Genomic DNA, 21898 nt, shown 5'->3' with positions numbered 1-21898 from the left:
CCGGGCTGCAACTTGGCGCCGGTGCACGCACAAGTGGCCACAGGGTGAGAACATCCACTTGACGCCTGCGCTCATAGGCCTGGAGTGGCCAGGGGTGTTCTGGGTCCCCAGCCGCTCAGGAACTATGCGCTGGCCTACAGGCTAGGAGTGAGGTGGGTGACGAGAATGTTCCGAGGACCCAGGCTGCTCAGTGCCTGCGTACGCAAATTAACCCAGCATCTTTGTTGGGTTAATTTGCATACTCACTCCTGATTGACTGGTGAGCGTAGCGGAGGGACGCGGTCAATTTACATGTTTCTCTTTTATTATATAGGATACTAGAGGGCGGTGCACAAAAATTTGTGCACTCAGGGGGGCATTCCTCAGCCCGGCCTGTGCCTTCTTGCAGTCTGGGACCCCTCAGGGGATGTCCACCTGCTGACTTCAGCCCACTTCCTGGGGGGATCGGGCCTAAGCTGGCAGTCAGACATCCCTCCGGCAGCATGGGAGCCCTCGGAGATGTCCACCTGCCAGTGGGGAGCAGGGCTAAGCTGCAGTCAGACATCCTTAGCGCTACTGAGGAGGCGGGAGAGGCTCTGGCCACCACTGCTGTGCTGGCAGCCATCAGCCTGGCTTGTGGCTGAGCAGAGCTCCCCCTGTAGGAGCGCACTGACCACCAGGAGGCATCTCCTACATTGATCGTCTGCCCCCTGGTGGTCAGTGTGTGCCATAGTGACCAATCATTCCCAGTTGTTCTGCTGTTAGGGTCAATTTTCATATTACCCTTTTATTATATAGGATAGAGGCCTGGTGGATGGGTGGGGGCCGACTGGTTTGCCCTGAAGGGTGTCCCGGATCACAGTGGGGGGTCCCCACTGGGGTGCCTGGCCAGCCTGGGTGAGGAGCTGATGGCTGTTTGCAGGCTGGCCACAGCCCCCAGCCACCCAAGCTCCCAGTTGAGGCTGGCCATGTCCACAGGCTGGAAGCAGGTATCTGAGATTTATTTAACTTCTATAATTGAAACGTTGTTGCCTTGGTCTGGCTGGAAGCTGGGTTGCCCCTGGCAATCCATATTCCCACCCACTCCTTGATTGGAGGCCATGCCGGCTAGAAGCAGGTATCAGGGATTTATTTATCTTCTATAATTGAAACTTGGTAGCCTTGAGCAGAGCTCAGGGCCGGCCTGGGCATACGGGAAGCTTAGCTTCCTCCATCACCGGGGCAACACAAGGCTCCTGCTCGCTCCAGCTCCGTGGCCGGTGCCATCTTTGTGATGGAGTGATGGTTAATTTGCATATTACTCTTTTATTAAATAGGATTTTTTATGGTCAATATATGTTTAGTTTTATTTTTTTAATTTCATTTTATTGTTTAAAGTATTACAACTAGCATATTTTTATTGATTTCAGAGAGAGGAAGGGAGAGATTGAAACATCAATGTTGAGAATCATTGGTTGCCTCCTGTACAACCCCCTACTGGGGACTGAGCCCGCAACCTGGGCATGTGCCCTGACTGGGAATCAAACCATGACCTCCTGGTTCATAGGTTGATGTTCAACCACTGAGCAACACTGGTCAGGCTAAGCACATATTTTTTAACTAGAGGCCCAGGGTCCCTCAGCCTGGCTTCGTTGTGCCTCATCCCAGCTTTGCTGTGCTGCTACACAACCAGTCAGTGGTGCTGCTGCAGAGGCGGGGCAGGCGAAGGTGGAACAGCTGAGCCCTGTGTCTGGTGCCCGTTAGTCAGCTGCGCGTTTATCAGCTGAGTGGCGCTCCCACTGTGGGAGTACACTGATCACCAGGGGGTGGCTCCTGCATTGAGCGCCTGCCCCCTGGTGGTCAGTGCACATCATAGCGACCAGTCAAATGGTTGAGTGGTCACTTCGGGATTTATATATACAGATATGAAGAAAAGTTTATTTTATAGCCAACAAGATAAATCCATGAAATGTTTAAGATTCTAGGGTACTTACTAGTCAGTACTACTCAGAATAACTAGTTGTCTTTTTTATTATGCATGCAATCTTCTTTCTCATCCACCATGTGAACTTTTTGAAGAAAAGGAAATGTTTTTAATATGTTCAGTTCTGGTTGAAAAGTTTGGATGTGGATGCAGGAGCTAGTTCTCAGGCTGACACCCAGATTTAGAATAAAAACCATACTCAAACAACTCCAACTGTCTTAGACAGGAACAGCAGATGTTACATTTTATCAGGTGCAAAAATCCTAATGCCTTTCACCCAAAACAATATAAATTCTGAGTCTCATTGTCCTCACCTACACCCAGTAGAGTTACCATCTGTTCTTGGCAATTAAGTAGACACACAATAAATAACGATTACATCAACCATGGCAGAAAGGCCAATTTGACACCATCTCACTAGATGGGATTTGCTAAAGACCTGATGTTCTTTGAGATGGAACTATAAAAATTAGTTAAAAATCTTTAACTTACCCAATAGGATAGACTAGACCAGTGGTTCTCGAAGCATGGTCCCTGAACCAGTAGCCTTAGTATCACTTGGAAACTAGTTAGCAATGTGAATTATCAGGCCCTGCCCTAAGCCTAGGAAATCAGAAACGGGTGGGGTTAAGGGGTGTGATCAGAGGAGGGAGACCAATGTATGCTTTACTAAATTGATTCTAGTACATGCTCAAGTTTGAGAACCCCGGTACCATAGACCTTAGCAAAAACCAACCAACTGGCTCTCAACTTACTCAACAAGTCTTCCTGGAGAATTTCCCTTACATTTGCAGTTCACTAATCACTATTCATATTCACTATCAGCCCATATCTCTGGGTTGAGTCACTAAAAAACTACCATAAGAAAAGATACCACATACAAAGTTACTTTCCATAAAGAACAAAATATGCTACACAACACTTTCTAAAAGCCATTAAAGCACTTTTTCTGAACTGTTTATGAAACCACAATGTACAGAAATGCAATAAACAAACAAAAATTGAGGGGGAAAAACTTAGATGACAAAGAAACACTAAAAAAACGGAATAAATAATGGGAAAAAGGAAAACAAATTTATTACATAATTAAGGCATAATAAAATGTTTTAAATCTTAAAAAACCACACTAAACCAATAGGAAAATGGGTAAAAGAAATGAACTGACAATTCACAAGAGTAAATCTTAGTGGCCAAATATGAAAAAAGATGATTAATTCACTACTCATCAGCTAAGTGCCAATTAAAGTGACATGAAGATTTCTTGGACTATATCATAGAATCAAAAGTATCAGAAAATAAAGGCATACATTCAAGACTGCTTAATGTAACATCATTGCTCATAACAGGAAAAATGAATATGCATTAGTTGGGAAATAACTGAATTATGGAACATCCAAATGGTGGAATATTATGTAGCCATTGAAAGAACACTACTTACAGCTACATGAAGCGACTTAGTTTTTCACAGAATAGTTTAAGTATTACTATAATTTTAAATTTATACTGAATAGGTCTAGTAAATGTATGCATTCACCAGTCAGCATGAGTAAATAAATGCACACAGCTGGGGCGTGGCATAGTTCATCTGGGAGCATGCATTAAAATTGCTGCAGAGCTCTGACCAGTGTAGCTAGGTGGTTAGAACATCAGCTTGGGGACTTAAGGGTCATAGGTTTGATTTCTGGTCAAGGGCATGTACATAGGTTGCGGGTTCGCTCCCCGGCCTTGGTCAGGGCATATTCAATGTGTCTCTCACATTGATGTTTCTTTCTCCCTCTCCCTACTTCATCTGATATAGCTTTATAAAGTGTACGGTTTCATTTGTATTTCTCTAATTACTAATGAGTTTGACCATCTATTCGTGCTGAGTTCCCTGGTCTATGAATTGTCTGTCTATATCTGTTGTCTATTTATCCTTGTTGATTTGGAGGCACTTTTGGATATTCTACATTAACAGACCCTTGAAACTCTTAAAACATTGCTAAAAATCTCTCTATCACCAGTCTGTTAACTATCTTCGGCAGTACAGAGTAATGTTGTCCACAGACCACTTGCTATTTCACCATTTATTTGAATATTCCTGTTCCATGACAAAATGAGTTTGCACCAGAATGTTATTCAACCACATAATTGATCAATTGATATTTTTCTTCATGAAGGAAGCAGTGTGCTGATTTATATTCTAGTGTAAGCATTTTAAGAGTAGCACTGAAGCCCAGCTGGTATGGCTCAGTGGTTGAGTGTCCACCCAGGAACCAAGAGGTCACCAGTTCTATTCCTGGTCAGGGCACATGCTCAGGTTGTGGGCTCAATCCACAGTAGGGGGTGTGCAGGAGACAGCAGATCGATAATTCTCTCACATAATTGATGTTTCTGTCTCCCTCTCCCTTCCTCTCTGAAATCAATAAAAATATTTTTTAAAGCCGAAACCGGTTTGGCTCAGTGGATAGAGCGTCGGCCTGCGGACTGAAAGGTCCCAGGTTCGATTCCGGTCAAGGGCATGTACCTGGGTTGCGGGCACATCCCCAGTGGGAAATGTGCAGGAGGCAGCTGATCGATGTTTCTCTCTCATTGATGTTTCTAACTCTCTGTCTATCTCCCTTCCTCTCTGTGAAAAATCAATAAAATATATTTTAAAATAATATTTTTTAAAAAGGAGTAGCACTGAGTTATGACATCTTTCATTGAAAAGGAAGTCTTAATTTTATATTATAAAATTCAAATTTTTACCATATGGTTTATACTTTGGGATTTTTAAAAAATCCTCACCTGAGGATTTTTTCCATGTATTTTTTGAGAGAGAAACATCGATGTGAGAGAGACACATTGATTGGTTGCTTCCACATGCACCCTGACCGGCGCTGGGGATCGAGCCTGCAACAGAGGAACATGCTCTTGAATGGGAATTGAACCCGAGACTTTTCGGTCCGCAGGCTGACATTCTAACTACTGAACTAAAATAGCCCAGGCTATGCTTTGGGATTTTTAAGAATTCCTTCTTCACCAGATCACAATATATATAACCTTCCACATTATTTTTTCTTAAATTTAGTTTTATCCAATATGGATATTTTAAAGCCACTATGCTTATCAATACAGTGAATGGGGTCTTTTTCTAATCACTTTCTACTTGGTTATTACTGATGTATGGAGGAGCTATTTGTTTCTATATATTAATTGTTTACTTGGTTACCTCACTGTACTTTCATTAGTCCTAATAATTTTATATTGTCCCCCCAGAAATCCAAGAGTCTCAATCCCATCACCTACAAATAATAATGAATTTTCATTTTTATATGTAACCTTCATTTCTTTCTTTCCTCTTATTGTATTGGTTAGGACCTCTGCTACAAATTTAAGTGGCAAAAGTTAATAGCTGACATTTTTGTGTGACCTCTGAATCAATGGAAATGCTTTATTTAGTTTTTCCATTATGAATTCTGGTAGATATGGCTTCTTGTTCCTTTTAACTGTTACCTGGGGATCCAATATTGAACTGTCTTCCATTTTTTTAATAGCAATAGATAAATACAATATGTCAAGAAAACAGTTGCATACTTATCTAATCTAATAGACAAACATGGTAATTGACTGTACCTTCACTACGTCTCCCATTGGCTAATCAGCATGATATGCAAATTAACCACCAACAAAGATGGTGGTTAATTTGCATACATAGGCTCCAAGCGGTGGAGCGAGGCCTCATGTTTCCAGGGCTGGCTCCAGCCGGAACTCAGCCAGAGCGAAGGCCTGGGCCGGAGGCAAACTGGTGCCAGCAGCCAGGGGAAAGGAAGGTCTATTGCATGAATTTCTTCGTGCAACAGGCCTCTAGTATGTACATATTGATAAATGCAAGAGGAAAATATGCTCAAATCTTAAGGGAGGCTTCATCTGGATGAATTACAGGTGGTTGCAATTTTCTTTTCTTTTTTAAAAATATTTTTATTGATTTCAGAGAGGAAGGGGAGGGAGAGAGAGATAGCAACATCAATGATGAGAGAGAATCATTGATTGGCTGCCTCCGGCACAACCCCCACAGGGGATCGAGCCTACAACCAGGGCATGTGCCCTTGACTGGAATCGAACCTGGGACCCTTCAATCCGTAGGCTGACACTCTATCCACTGAGCCAAACCAGGTAGGGCTGCCATTTTCTTTATATTTTCCTATACGTCCTAGAATTTTCATAATATGTTATATTTGTAATCATAAAATTTTTTTTAAGTAACCATGCATATAAAACAGCCTGAAACTTGAGTTATTATTTGAAAAAACTTCTAAAAATCAACCTTATTAATTTTCTTCTAAGGAAGTTCTCTAGCAATGTATACCTCAAATCTAAGTTTGTATTATCAATTTACCTCTAGGAACACTGGACAATAGTTTGGTTGAGTTGACCTTTTAGTAGAGCTTTTGCCTATAATTACAATTTCTACTATCACAAACCAACTAATTAACTGAGAATAGCATTAAGTACCTTAAACTTTTTTACTCTGAAACTACTTTATGGTAGATACACTAAACTGAAAGATGAAAATGATATCAGAGCTAATGAGCAGGGCCAGGACACAAATTCAGATCTTTTTTGCACCATACCTCCTCCCCATGTAGAATCTGATTCTGAACTTTCTTTCCAGAAGACAAGTTGTCATTTTTGAACAAAGAGATTCTGTTTTGTGAACAGAGATTCATCAAATTCCTTAATCCATTAGATGGGAATACTTCTTAGGGTTTTTGGAACCTAGCTAAGTAGGCACCAATAGTTCTACTCAATTAGGTCAGTAAAGTTAACTTAGGGACTCCTATCCATTTTGCAACTACAAGAAACACCTGTGAAAAGGTACTACATGATCCAATTTTTGTGCCCTTCCAACTCTTCACCCATGACTCACCTCTGCCAAATGTTGCAGCCGGGTTAGCAGTGGGGTTCTCTTGTCAGATCCAAGGCGGGTGATGTAATTTGATCTTTTGCTAAATACATACAGAAGGTTAAGGACTGCCAGCACCACTTGCATATCAGAGGAAGCCAGTAAAGTTGTCAAATGCTATAAGGGACAAAAGAGGGCAGGTTCATGCTATCAAGCACACTACACATTGAAAACTTAAATGCCAATACAGATTTGTCAACATTTACAAAACTATCAAGAAGTTTAAGAACACCAAAAAAACGTGTAAGTATTTGGGCCTTACATGTAACCTTGTCCCCAAGAAACTTACAATCTGGTGGCAACTCAGAAAATCCAATAATAGTTAAAAAATTGAACAGCAGTTCAAAACTGCACAGGTGACCTCACAGGAAAAAACAGATTACAAAAGAAACAAAATGGTATTTTAATACATAGTGGAACTCAAGAACACCATTTCCAACTAAACCAAAAGTATTACAAATGAAAGATAATGTTATGCTCCCGATCCTTTATGACAAATAAAACCGGAATTAAAACACAGGGTCCTTCATATAGGAGCTGAAGATAGCAACACCTGGGGGCACATGATTGTCATGGAACAGTGTATATAACAGTTACACAAGAGTCTCTATTTTGGTTCTTTAATACAATCGAAACACCAATATATTGAAGCATTTGGTCAACATTAAAATCAGTATGCAATTCAATTGGAAATGAACTCAGGTATTTTCAGTTGCTGATTATCCCCAAGGCCATGGACTTTCTTTAGCAGCTAAACCATTTCATCTCCAACAGACAGTTTATACATTCCCCACTTAAAACTTTGGGTGCTAGGTCCTTAGTCCAGTTGTTCCACTTTCCCTAAGCTATTTTCTTTCTGCTTGTTTGTTCTGATTCTGTTTCTTTATGTAAGACTTAGGAAAATTAACACACCACAACAGGGTACTTAACCAACAGTGATAGAAAAGTCTAAAGTTAGGCTAAAGGAAAAGAGTTACTTCTCATCGTGATTTTTGACCCATTCAAAAGCTCACCGGTTCCTGTGCCCACTTTACTTTATAAGAATACTTAGCATGATATTAATACACATTTTGTGGAAAAAGGAGAGAAGACTGAAAAGCAGCACAGAAACTTAGAAAAGCAGTAAGTACAGTAAAGTGTCAAGGAAATAAAAATATTTCTAATAGTTTAAAAGTAATTTGAGGCTGCTCTAATATGTGAGACAAAGATCAATTCCTGAAAATTCCGAAGAATACTTCAATACATGTATTACATTTTCATTAATTTCTTGAAGAATTTTCCCATCAATCCTGTGAAGGGTATCTATATTCAAGAAACATCCTACCATTGTTTTTGACATGGAAAATCCCCAAGTTCCATAATGAAAAGGAAACAAGTAATCCCTCAGAGAGAAATAGTAATTTCCTTATTTCCAGACATGAACAATTCCAGTTAAGAACAGAGCACAGAGGTCTGAGCCTCTCCTACCTCTATGGAACTGTACAGATGCCGGGAAAAGCTGTACTCAATGAGCAAGGCTGTGAAGTTCAACACAGCCAAGAGAAGCATTTTCAGTTGTTCTTTTTCCGGCCTATCACATACGAGCATCCATGACATATTCTCCACCGTCTGCCCAGCATCTGCCAGAATTCCATCAAAGCGGTCCAACAGGTCCACCCAGTGATATAACTCACACTGGAGAAAGAGAAAGAGGAAGAAAAGAATAAGTAAGGTGTTTGTGTGGGTACTTTGTTACAATGAATTGCTGAGTGTGACACCTAGACAAATTCACTTCCCATCTTTGCTTCTCTTCAATCCCTCATCAATACAGAAACCCAAAGAAAGATTGTGCTTTGAACCACATGGACATGAATTGTTATTGCTTGCTCACCCACAGACACCATTAGATGCCACAAAACCCTTTGCGCTAAGTCTTCTGAGGGAGAATTCTGGCTACATTCTGAGGTCTACAAACACAGTGACTCTTCCCTTCCAGAACCCATTTTGCCTGACGTGTTCATTTTTAGTTATCAAAGAAGATTCTTTTAAACCAAACGTAAAAATCTTAAATGTTCCTCTTCCTCAGCTAGCAAAACTTTCCTCTCATATTTCTTTCAAAATTTCCTTGGCAACCATTCACAGGTTAAAAGTTACTAATCTACAGCTATGCTAGACATACACTAGATCAGCCGTGGGCAAACTACGGCCCACAGGCCGGATCCGGCCCGTTTGAAATGAATAAAACTAAAAAAAAAAAAAAAAAAAAAAAGACCGTACCCTTTTATGTAATGATGTTTACTTTGAATTTATATTAGTTCACACAAACACTCCATCCATGCTTTTGTTCCGGCCCTCTGGTCCAGTTTAAGAACCCATTGTGGCCCTCGAGTCAAAAAGTTTGCCCACCCCTGCACTAGATGCTTATTAAGTGATTGCTAAATGAAGCTACCTCATTATGGTTTCTCTTTCCATATAAGAGCATACAAAATGATGTACTAGTCCAGGGAGCCCTGTCTTTTGGAAGCATGGGTTCACATACCTTTCCAATGTTCCATGTTTTGATCTGCTGCAGTTCCAAGAGGAGTTGCTCATCATTACAAACCTTGAGTTTGTCTATTAAGGCTCTGCAATCTGCAGGCTGAGAAAAACAAGTATTCACAAAGGGTGTTTTAGATTATGAGGGAGACACAAAGAAGAAAAATGGAAAAACAAATCTTTAAGTAATACACTTAGAAATTTAACTTTTGATAGAATAACTACTTAAGCAGAAATTTGCCAGATGATCCCTTGGGATTAAAATGGAAATCTTATAATGAAACAACGCATCTGTGTGCATTTTTAAAACCCAGATAAACTTGCAGATATAGACAAACTGCTTGGATGGATACCGACAACAGAATAATACAAAGAAGCTAAACATCAATAAAAACAAAATGAAGGCATCTGTACCATGGAGTGAAAGACAACCAGAATCCCTGAAAAGGAAATGTTGAATCAGAGGAACACTGAAAAGCCCTAGTATATTCACAGTAAAAGGTTAAGATGAGCATTAGCTATATTTTTCTGCAACTTAAAACCCTCCAACTGTAGGAAAGCAAAGAGCTTCTGAACTTTGTAAAACCAGGACTCTATTCTTACTGAGGGTCCCATTTCCATACATTTCTGTTCTCTTTTATTGATGAAGAGCCTGTTTGTCAGGTAACAAGGTGTGGACTGAAAGTTTATAGCAACGTTTCTGAAAGTGAAGCAGGGGATAGGGACTGGGACAGAGAAGCCTTCTATTAATGGATGGCAGCTGGAAGTGACTATACTTGCTCTTTAACTTGGTAAAGCAGTACAGTATCCTAGGATAGGCCTAGATTTGGAACCAAACAAATCTGGGTTCAGTTTTTACCTTGATGTTTACTAAGCTGTTTGATCATGAGCAAATACAACCTATAAGCCACAGCTTTCTTACCAGGAAAACGGATCTAATAACTATCTCAAAAATGTGAAGCTCAAATTTTTGCCACATACATAAAGCACTTATCTCACATAATAGGAGTTTAAATATTGTGAGACAGAATAATATTACAAAGAGCATGGGCTTTGGAATTAGGCAGTTGGTAAGCTACCTCTCTGAATTTCAGTATCCTCTTTTGCAAAATGAACACAACCTATTTATCCAGCAGTGTTATTGTGAGATTTGAACTAGGAGTATTTTCAGCACCCAAAACAGAACAGGGAACAATAAGGGCATAAAGGTATATGGTTTTCTTTAAGCTAAGTCCCCAAACTTTCCTCCCTCTAAAGTGAACATTATTAAAGAGGCTACCTCAAATTTTTGTGGTAAATGTATGTAAGTCCTTGGCATAAAATCCTTCCATAAAACAGGCATGCACTTTTTCTTCCTCTTCTAGAAGTCATATAGGATGAGGAAGAGGTGGTGAAGCATTAGAAACAGAAAAACATGGGAGTCTGAACCATCTGCTCATGCAATTCACTTGTGCCTAGTATCAAATATATCACTTCAATTTCTAATGGAAAGTAGCTAAGCAGATCCAATTTTATGATTCTGTGAGTTAGATAACTCCCAGTGCATGATGAACATTTGGGTCCTGTAATCATTATTATCTATAACATAATCAGGCATTCATTCTTTATCAAGGTTCTGTAGCAAGCCAGAAGCTGCTTTTCTGAATGCTAAGATATTTGTTGGCAGAGGATGGCATGGCTCAAACTCTAGGGGTCTGCTGCAAATTCTGAAGAGGCACCCCATACACTGTTCCTCTTTCTTTATGCCATAAAGAAAGTTTATGGTGTGTGGTGCAGGTGCTGCAACCTGTCTCTCACTTTAGAAGGAAAATCTCAATACTTCCCAAACCTCTGGACCCCTGGAAACTTTCCTGAGGCTCTCAAACTTCAAAGGGCACCCTCTGAAACACATATGTCCAAGGCATCTAAGTTGCTTGTGTTTCTGCTCACAAAAAACAGGTAACATCGTGGCATCAATTTAACATGCCAGCATGTTATTGTTTTATCAGGAGTGGCAAGGTCCCTTTGGACCCTGCAGTTTATAGAATACACCAGGGACAGAAATTTATCTTTAGGATATTGTCCCTGCTACATAAATGCAATTTGAGTGTGTATTTCTTTATTCATGACTAGGAGCCCAGCGTGCAAAATCGCATAGCACCGCCCACCCACCTGCAGCCCTGCCTTGACACCCGAACTTGTCCACACAGAGCTCCAGCGTGCCTGGCCCAGCTCCCAAACCCTCTGGCCTTCTCTGGCCGCTTCAAGCCCCACTCTCAGTCCCTCAAGTTGCCTCGGGTCCCGCCTTCTCTGGGCGCCTCCCTGCTTCTGCCCTGTCATGGCACCAAGGAGAACGTGGAAGCCTCCTGCCTGCTGCGCTGTGCTCCTTCCCCTGGCAGGTGTGCCGTGGGGTACTCAAGAGTGTGAGCAGTGGGTGGTGAAGGACTGGTGAGGGGGGCGCTATGAGCTCACACCCCTGCCCTCCCCAGCATGGGATGGTCCCGCCTCCTCTGGGCCCCTCTCCGCTTCCATCCCATCTCTGGAGCAACGCCCCAGCTAATATGCTAATGGTCTGGTCATTACCCGTTAGGGTGTCCCAACCATTAGCATATTAACTCTTTATTAGTATAGATAATATAAGAGAAATCACTTGCCAGTTTAATAGTTACATACCAATTACCATGATTTATATTGATTTGCTCCTATAAAGAGATCAAATCATGGGGAAAAATCCTTTGCACAGTTGCTGATACACAAAGAGATCAATACATGTCTTTCTTGGGCAGTTACTATGGAAAATAGTATGGAGGTTTCTCAAACAATTAAAAAGAGAACTACCATAGGATCCAGCAATTCCACTTCTGGATATTTTTATCCGATGAAAATGAAAACACTAATTTGAAAGGATATTATCGACCCCTATGCTCACTGCAGCATTATTTACAAGTAGAGGCCTGGCCAACCACAATCTGGCCCTCTCGCAATCCAGGACCCCTCAGGGGATGTCAGAAAACCAGTTTCAGCCTGATCCCTGCAGGCCAGGCCGAGGGACCCCACTGGTGCACAAATCCTTCCCCCGGGCTTCTAGTATGCATATAAGATCTTTGGTTGATCTCTTCCCGCCCTCCCCCTCTCCCCTCCCCTCTGAGATTCATCAGTATGTTCCATGTTTCCATGCCTGTGCGTTGAGCGTCTGCCCCCTGGTGGTCATTGCACGTCATAGCTACCAGCCAGTTGGCCAGCCAGCCAGTTGCTTAGGCTTTTATATATAGAGATTAGAGGCCCGGTGCACGAAATTCGTGCATGGTGTGTGTGTGTGTGTGTGTGTGTGTGTGTGTGTGTGTGTATGTCCCTCAGTCTGACTTGCACCCTCTCCAATCCGGGAGCCCTCAGGGGATGTCCTACTGATGGCTTAGGCCCTCTCCCCATGGTTCTCTGCTCTCTGTGGGGCCTGCCTGCTCCACACTGCAGCGACTGCCAAGCAGGCCGTGCTGGGAGCTTCCTGCCAGTGGGGCTTGCCTGCTCCCTGGTCACCAGGGCAACAGCCAAGCAGGCTGTGCTGGGAGCTGCCTGAGGGCCGCGCTTCCCTGCTACCGGGTCACCGTGGCATAGCTAAGCAGGCCATGCTGGAAGCTGCCTACTGGCCGTGCTTGCCTGCTCCTAGGTCGCTGTGGCAATGGGCAAGCAGGCCATGCTGGAGCCGCCTGAGGGCTGGGCTTGCCTGCTCCCCAGGTCGCAGCAGCGATGGCCTGCCATGCTGGGAGCTGCCTGTGGGCCAGGCTTGCCTGCTACTGGGTTGCTGTGGTGTTGGTCAAGCAGGCCCCACCATGCTGGGAGCTGCCTCCTCCCTGCTGTGAGTCTCCATGGAGGTGATGAGGTTAATTTGCATACTCACTCCTGATTGGCTGGTGGGCATTGTGAAGGTACGGTCAATTTGCATCTTTCTCTTTTATTAGTGTAAATAGATAGGATATGGAAACAACCTAAGTATCCATCAATGGACAAGAGGATAAAAAAGATGTGGTGTGTGGAATACTACTCAGCCACAATGAATTCTTGCCATTTGTGACAACATAGGTGGACCCTGAGAGCATTATGCTAAGTGAAATAAGTCAAATACTGTATGATATCACTTATATATGGAATTTTAAAAATAAAAGGCAAACAAGAAAACCATGCTCATAGATAGAGAGAACAGACTGGTGGCTGCCACAGGTGGGGAGTGGTGAAATAGTTAAAAGCGTTGAAATGGGGGAAAAAAATTGAAAACATAAATGTCCTTAAAAATAACACCTAGTATTGACCACAGCAAGGGAAAACTGGGTATGCTACTTGAAAAAAATAGGCATTTTTAAGCCATAAAAACACACATAATTAATAATCTAAAAATTCCACTTTGAGGAGTTTATCCTAAGTAATTTGCTAGTAGCTATCAAATGTTCTGAACCAGGAATTTGTACATAGGTGTGACTCAAAGAACAAATCCTAAAAATCAATTAGGTTAAAAAAATTAACTTGCATTTCTCTACAAAGTTTAATTATTCTGCAATTCTACTGACTGCTCTTTTCTGAAATGGCCTATGCATATTTTGTCATTGGGATATTTATCCCTCCTACTGATTTAGCTACAAAACATACTAAGTACATTGGGTTACAAATATTTTTCCTGAACCTGCCATGTGCCTTTTGATACAGTACTTTACATTTCCAATATTTGTATAGTTTCTTAAGGCAACCTTTTTTTTCTGTTCTTCAGTTTCCAAAAAAATATTTTGCGTACATAATTGTCAAAAATTTTCCGTGCCAAAACATATCAAAAACAAAATGAAAGTATTGGGAACAGTTATGAAAATGAATATATCTAATATGTATAACATAAGGATAATAAAATTGAGGAATATATATTAAAGCATTCAAATGATCAGAGTAAAATATTTCTTTGCCACCTCGTAACCAAAATTTTAAAGATAAGCTATAATGCTGGTGAGGGTATGGGAAGATAACACCTCCCACATTCATTAGTATAATGCTAAGTGAAAAGGCAGGAGAACTACCCATGCAATAATCTTTTAGAGACTGGGAGTATAGCAAAATGTTAACAGTGACATCTATAAGTAATACTTGCTAGGTAGATAGTCTTTAAAAAAAGCAAGAGGCCTGTATTTAGAAAATGAACTCATTGATTATGCACCAGATACTTTACTAAGCAACTGCCTCAAATCAAGGAGGGAGGAATTATCAGTCCTGTTTTATAGATGTGGAAACCATGGCAAGTTAATAAACTCTCAGTCACAAAAATCTGGTAAGACTCAAACCCACGTCTAATTCCAAAGCTTGTGCTCCCTGTAGCACATGGGGTCTACAAGAGTGTCATACTTTAACCTCAAACACAGTTTAGGCCAGCTGATAGAATACTGAAGCTGGGATTTCTACTACTGACATAGGATCAATTGACATGGCCAACCTATACAAAGGTTAAGGTGAACTCTATTATTAAGAAAAAGTAATACAGAGAGCTAAAACATTGGCTTCTCAAGAAATCTAATCAGAAAGATATTACCACTTTATACCATAGAGCCTTTCAATGCATAGAAACAACAGCCAGAAAGCCTACTTCAGGTATATACAGCTACAAACTGCTCAGGGCTCACTTTCCACTGGTCATTAGCTTTCTCGCTTTTTTAATAAAAAAAGTTCAAAAATCTGACTGCTTCAAGACAAGTTACTTTTTTTACTGCACTTTGTATATACAAGTAATAACATATTTGGTGAACAGATTGTAAGCAAGTTTACTGAAATGAAAAAATAGAGCAAACTTTTGGATACTTACAGCCTCAGTAGGTGTCTTTTTCAGTTTAGTCCTGTCTACTTTCATGTTTTCGATTTTCTATTTTATAACCTGAAAAGTAAGTAAGAATTAAAACTGCAATCTTGAACTATTCATGCTTAGACATTGACAATATAGTGAAGAGCATGCAAAATGCTTAAAGTAAAAATTCTGGAGTTATAATGCCATGCCAATTCAGAGACACAGCTATGAGGTAGGAAGGGGTAAAGAATCTCTCCAGATAAAACTGGAGAGGTTAATTGCAAGCTCTTTACACAACAAAGATACTGCTGCCAATAATGTATTTGCTACATAGCTGCCACTGGAGGTCAATGTCTCCCCCTGCCCCGCCCCCCAAGAAGACCGTCATAATATAAAGATGACAAAGCCAAGTATAAATTCTAGGCAACTTTTGGCCTAGATTTAGTCCAGCATAATCAGTGCAGTAGAAATAGCGTGTATTTGCCTGTGTAACTGGCATTCATTCAACCAATGGGCATTCAGTAAGAGTTGGAGAAAATCCAGAGTATGTTTAATGTTTCCGTAGATACCATTCCAGAAGAAAAAAAGATGTTTTTCCTCTATGGTTCACATTTAAGGCATGTGAACTCAGATTACTTTAAAAAAAAAACTACCTCAGCATCTAATACAGAATGGACAAAATGCCTGCTGCCCATAACTTCCAAATATCTACAATGAGACCAACAGGATTCTGGCAACAATTATAAATGAGCTTTTTATACAATTACTAGAGGCCCGGCGCACGAAATTCGTGCATGGGGGGTGTCCCTTCAGCCCAGCCTCACCCTCTCCAATCGGGGACCCCTCGACATCCCTATCACAATCTGGGACCACTGGCTCCTAACTGCTCACCTGCCCGCCTGCCTGATTACGCCCAACTGCCCCCCTCTGCCAGCCTGGTCACCCCTAACTCCCCCCCCCCCACCACCAGCCTGGTCGCCCCTCACTGCCCCTCCCACCCCGCTGGCCTGGTACTCCATGCAGCCTGCTGCTCAGTCTTTTGGTCGAGCCTCACTAACCACCCTGCCAGCCTGGCTGCCCCACACAGCCTGTTCAGTCATCCGTCTGGTTGTTTTGGTTGTGACGGTCGCTTAGGCTTTTATATATATAGATTCTCAGGCTTTGTTTTTCTCATACCCATTACTTAGAGCAATCATTTGTTGGGAAGCTACTGGCTGCATCTGCTGCATACACCATACAACACAAATCACTGAACGCTTTCCCTCTAACGTTAGGAACAAGGTAAGAATGCCCATCGATTCTCACCACTTTTATTAACACATGTTGGAAGTTCTAGCCACTGCAATAGGGTAAGATAAGAAAATAACAGGTATATAGATCAGAAAGGAAGAAATAAAACTGTCCCTATTTGCAAATGACAAAAGATTATCAAATATGCCCAAAGGAAAAAGCAACTCAATCAAAGGTAGTTTCATTAACAAATGGTGCCAGAGCAAGTAGATATCTATAGGCAAAAATACCAACCCTTTAACCAAAGTTTCATATTTTATATAAATCAATTCAAAATGGATCATGTGGTGAGGATGTGAAGAAAAGAAAACCCTGTCTCACTGTTGGTGGGAATGTACACTGTTGCAGTACTACAAAACAGTATGGAGGTTCCTCAAAAAATTAAAAAATATGACCCCAGCAATTCCACTTCTGGGTATTTATCCAAAACAAATGAAAACACTAACTTGAAAAGGTATATGTACCCCCATATTTATTATAACAGTATTTGCAATAGCCAACACATAGAAAATGTGGTGCGTGCGCATGCACGCACACACACACAATGGAATACTATTCAACCATAAAATATAAGGAAATCTTGCCATCTGCAATAACACATATGGGCATTTATGCTAAGGAAAATAAGTCAGAGGAAAAGATAAATACTGCATGATCTCACTTCTATAGGGAATCTCAAAAAAAAAAAATAACAAAAACCCTGGAACTCACAGAAACAGAAAACAGATTAGTCATTGCCAAAAGTGGGGGTGGCTGAAATGGGTGAAGGTGGTCAAAAAGTACAAACTTCTAGTTATATTGAATCATTATGTTGTATACCTGAAATATATTGCACATGATTACATAACAATAAAAAAGCAAAGTAATAAAAGGATCATGAGCCTAAATGTAAAACTAGATGACTTATCAAAAATGTAGATGAGATCACCTATAAATCTTAACATAAGTGTCTAAGACTGCTTTGACTTCGGATTCTGTACTTGTAAAGGGTATGGATTGAAAACAATAGACTCTGGCTTAAAAAGTGATTTACTAGAAGGACAACTGATAGTTTACAGAACCAACAGGAAGACTTAGCAATCCACATTCAGAAAAGAGGAGGAACCAAGGAAGCAACACAGCCTGGAACTACAGCAAAAAACCTCCGACAGACACAGCTTAGCGGGCAATGTCAGACCCTGGATGTCTGGAAGGTACTGCTAGTGCCAGAAGTATTTCTAAATGGTCTCAGGTTATTTATTTTAAGCATCAGTGACTCTAGATGCAAAGTCCAAGTGTGAGCATCTGACTGGTCAAGCATAGGTTCCACGCTAACTGTTGAGGTTCTGGAAGAACAAGTGCATTTGGCCTTTTCAGTTTCCATGGTGCTTGGGTTCCAAACCTTTCATAAACAGATTCAGATAACCACCCAATTCAAAAACCAAGCCAAAACAAATGAACAAATACACACATCCCCATAACAAGTGCAATGTTAAGCTGATTTCTCTAACTTTGTTGCAAGAAAAATCTATAGATTAAAAAGGAACACTACCACTGTTCACTAGACATTGGTTAAGAAAATTCAAGGGTTTTTATATTTTCCTAGTTACTCTATATTTAAGCTGGTTTCACAGTGAGAAGGGAGAATATTTTTGAGTGCCCATTACAAGCTAGACAATACTTAGGCTGGTGTTTCCCAAAGCATTTTAGAGCAACTTGCTCCACTAAGGAAGACAAGGTTCCAGTAATTTGGGAAATGTTACAAAAGAAATTTCTCATCCTTTAAAACAGTCATATGACTGACTGACATTACTAATGACTCCAAGAAATCTTTGGTAAAAGAAATCTGTCAGGGCAAAGACCATTTTTTTCAAGTGACATCTACTGACATTCCACCAATTTAAGTACCCCAAAGAATACACTTTGAGACATGCTGCACAAGGATTTCATAATAGCCTTTCATGCAATCCTCAGCACTCAAGCCAATTTTTGTCCCCATTTACAGATAGAGAACTGCTATTACCATGACTTCCATTTAATTACTTCTTTTTTCTCTTCCTTATTCCCCCAAACTTTTTACCTTTGAGGTTTCAATATTGGTTTTACAGGTTTTATGTCAAATGTGTAGAATTAGACTGAGGAAAGCTGCTCTTTAAAGGGTAACTCACTCTGTAGTAATCACCTCCAACTGATCAAATTTACAATGACTTTCAATACTGTGCCAGCTTAAAGGCAGAAGACACCTGCAAATCTGGCTCAATAGCAGTTGAGTTTAATGGTAGACTAGTCTTATTATTCAAAGCATGGTCAAAGGATCAGCAGTACTGACACCACCTGGGAGTTATTAAAAATGCATAATTTCATCAAAACTACTAGAAATGGTAAATTAATTCAGCAAAGTAGTAGGATACAAAATAAATATTCCAAAATCAGTTGCATTTATATACATCAATAACAAACCATTTGAAAGGGAAACTAAGAAAACAATCCCATTTACAATTGTACCAAAAAAATAAAATATCTAGGAATAAATTTAACCAAGGATGTAAAAGATCTGTACTCGGAAAATTATAAGACAGTGAATAAAGAAACTGAACAAGATACAGTTAAGTGAAAGCATATACCATGTTCATGGACAGGAAGATTAAAAATTAAAATGTCCATCCTACCCAAAGCAATCTATAGATTCAATTCCTATCAAGATATCAATGGCGTTTTTCACAGAACTAGAACAAATATTCCAAAAATTAATATGGAACCACAAAAGACCCCAAATAGCCTCAGCAATCTTGAGAAAGAAGAACCAAGGTGGAAGAATCACTGATATCAATCTCTACTACAAGGCCATAGTAATCAAAATATCATGGTACTGGCATAAAAAGACATATACATCAATGGAATGGAATAGAGAGCCCAAAAATAAACTCACACTTTTATGGTCAATTAATATTTGACAAAGGAGGCAAGAACACAATGGGGTAAACATAAGTTTATTCAATAAATGGGTGTTGGGAGAATTGGGTAGATATATGTAACAAACGGAAACTAGAACACCTCTTTACACCATATACAAGAATAAACTAAAAATGGATTAAAGTTTTAAATGTCAGACTCAAAACCATAAAAATCCTAGAAGAAAACATAGGCAGCAAAATCTTAGACATTTCTCATAGCAATTTTTCTGATATCTCCTCAGGCAAGGGAAACAAAAGAAAAAATAAACAAATGGGATTATATCAAGCTAAAAAAATTTTGCACAGCAACAGAAAGCATCAATGAAATGAAGACAATTCAGTCAATGGGAGAACATATTCGCCAATGATACATCTGATAAGGGGTTAATATCCAACATTTGTAAAGAACACATACAACGCAATACTGAAAAAGCAAAAAGTCAATTAAAACATGGGCAAAGGACATGAATAGACACTTCTCCAAAGAGTACATACAGATGGTCAATAGACATGAAAAGATGCTGAATATCACGAATCATCAGAGAGATGCAAACTAAAACCACAATGCGATATCACCTCACACTGTCAGAATGGCTATCATCATCAAGAAATCACCAAACAACAAGTGCTGGCGAGGACGGTGGAGAAAAGAGAATCCTCATACACTGTTGGTGGGAATGCAGATTGGTGCAGCCACTCTGGAAAGCAGTATGGAATTACCTTAAAAAATTAAAATGGAACTGCCTTATGACCCTGCGATACCACTTCTGGGAATATATCCAAAGGGACCTGAAACACTAATTCAAAAGAATGTATGTACCCTATGTTCACTGCAGCATTATTTATAATAACCAAGATCTGGAAAGAGCCCAAGTGCTCATTAGTTGATGAATGGATAAAAAAGCTGTGGTACATTTACACAATGGAATACTATTTGGCAGTAAAAACAGAAGGAAATCTAATCATTTGCAACAGCATGAATGGACTTGAAGAATATTATGCTAAGTGAAATAAACCAGTCAAAGAAAGACAAATACTATATGATTTCACTTATATGTTGAATCTAATGAACCAAATAAACTAACAACAACAAAAATAGACTCCTAGATACAGAGAACAGACTGACAGCTGTGAAATGAACATGGAGTAGGGGAGCTGAGTGAAAAAGGTGAAGAGATTAAGCAAAAAATTCCCCAAACCTCATATACAAACAGTATGGTGATTACCAGAGAGGAAAAGGGGGGTGAAGGATGCAGGAGAAGGTAAAGGGGAATAAATGGTGATGGAAGGAGACTTGACTTGGGGTGGTGAACATACAATACAATATAATAGTGGCACTTAATTCAAGACAGTTCAAGAAGTGATTTGTTTGAAAACTAAAACATCTCCTCCCCATTAAAAATAATGTAAATGGAATTAATCTGTTCCAGACCCCCACACAATTCTAATTTTTCTTATATACAGAACATGTCTAAACTCTTATCATTCTCAACTTTCCTTTTCACTTTGCAACATTCTGAGGACCATGATGACTTACTGTATGTATATAAGCAGCAGCAACAAAAGCAGACAAAAAAACATGAAAATAATCATAGCACAATTTCCTGAGATGTTAACAATGCAAGGTTTAGCAGTAAACTGACTCATACTCATGCATTCTCTCCTTTGTCACCTGAGAGACACGTGACTGATCATACAGGTATCAGAATGAAAGGGTTGTCTGGTCGAGAACTGAAGTTTTGTTAACAATTCTGTTGAGAATCGAATTGTTCGAGATGGGAGATGTTCAAGAACCGAGGTCTGACTGTACAGATGATGAATTATAGAATTGTTCTCCTGAAATATAAAACCCAGATAGCCACATTACTATTATCAGATAAAAAATAATTCCTTAGTGTAATTAAATATCTAGTGTTTATATTTGTCTTATAAATTATTTTGCATAGTTTTTGTTCAAATTAGAATCTTAATGAGTTCCATCCATTGCAACTACTTGATGTGTCTGTTAAAATCTTGTAATCCACAGGCATCTCTTTGATTTTTTCCTTAAAATTTATTTATTAAAAAATCTGCATTGTTTGTCCTATAAATCATTGTAATATTTCACATATATATAAATACAGCTTTTATCATTTTATTGATTTCAGAGAGAGGAAGGGAGAGGGCGAGAGATAGAATCATCGATCAGCTGCCTCCTGCATGCCCCCTACTGGGGATTGAGCCCGCAACCTGGGCATGTGCCCTGACTGGAAAATGAACCAATGACCTCCTGGTTCACGGGTTGTCACTCAACCACTGAGTCACACTGGCCGGGCTATTTCACCTATTTTTATTGTCCCTGTATTTTCTGTTACATTATTAATGAAAGTCAGACCAGAAAAAATAAAAATAAAAATGTATAAAAAAAAGTATAATCTCAAACTTGAGGAATCAATCTGTATTTTAATAAGATCTTCAGGTGATTCATATATTAATGTTTGAGAAACGTGAGATCAGAGTACAGA

General features: G+C 40.0%; 1 protein-coding gene across 1 annotated transcript in view; it reads right to left on the bottom strand.

Moving 5' to 3' along the window:
* HUWE1 (HECT, UBA and WWE domain containing E3 ubiquitin protein ligase 1) overlaps positions 1 to 21898 on the bottom strand; it is a 133406-nt gene that overhangs the window by 88155 nt on the left and 23353 nt on the right. Inside the window, exons 5-9 of the mRNA XM_081115440.1 lie at positions 21067 to 21230; positions 15193 to 15261; positions 9388 to 9486; positions 8337 to 8543; positions 6834 to 6986 (exon numbers count right to left, since the gene is read on the bottom strand). Of these exons, the coding sequence (XP_080971566.1) occupies positions 6834 to 6986; positions 8337 to 8543; positions 9388 to 9486; positions 15193 to 15237 (504 nt within the window). The 5' untranslated portion in view covers positions 15238 to 15261; positions 21067 to 21230. The remainder of the gene's footprint in view (positions 1 to 6833; positions 6987 to 8336; positions 8544 to 9387; positions 9487 to 15192; positions 15262 to 21066; positions 21231 to 21898) is intronic.

The sequence above is a fragment of the Myotis nattereri genome, assembly GCF_964212035.1.
Source record: "Myotis nattereri genome assembly, chromosome: X".
Classification (NCBI taxonomy): domain Eukaryota; kingdom Metazoa; phylum Chordata; class Mammalia; order Chiroptera; family Vespertilionidae; genus Myotis; species Myotis nattereri.
Note: the sequence above shows the minus strand (reverse complement) of the source record. Positions and strands in the feature narration are given on the sequence as shown.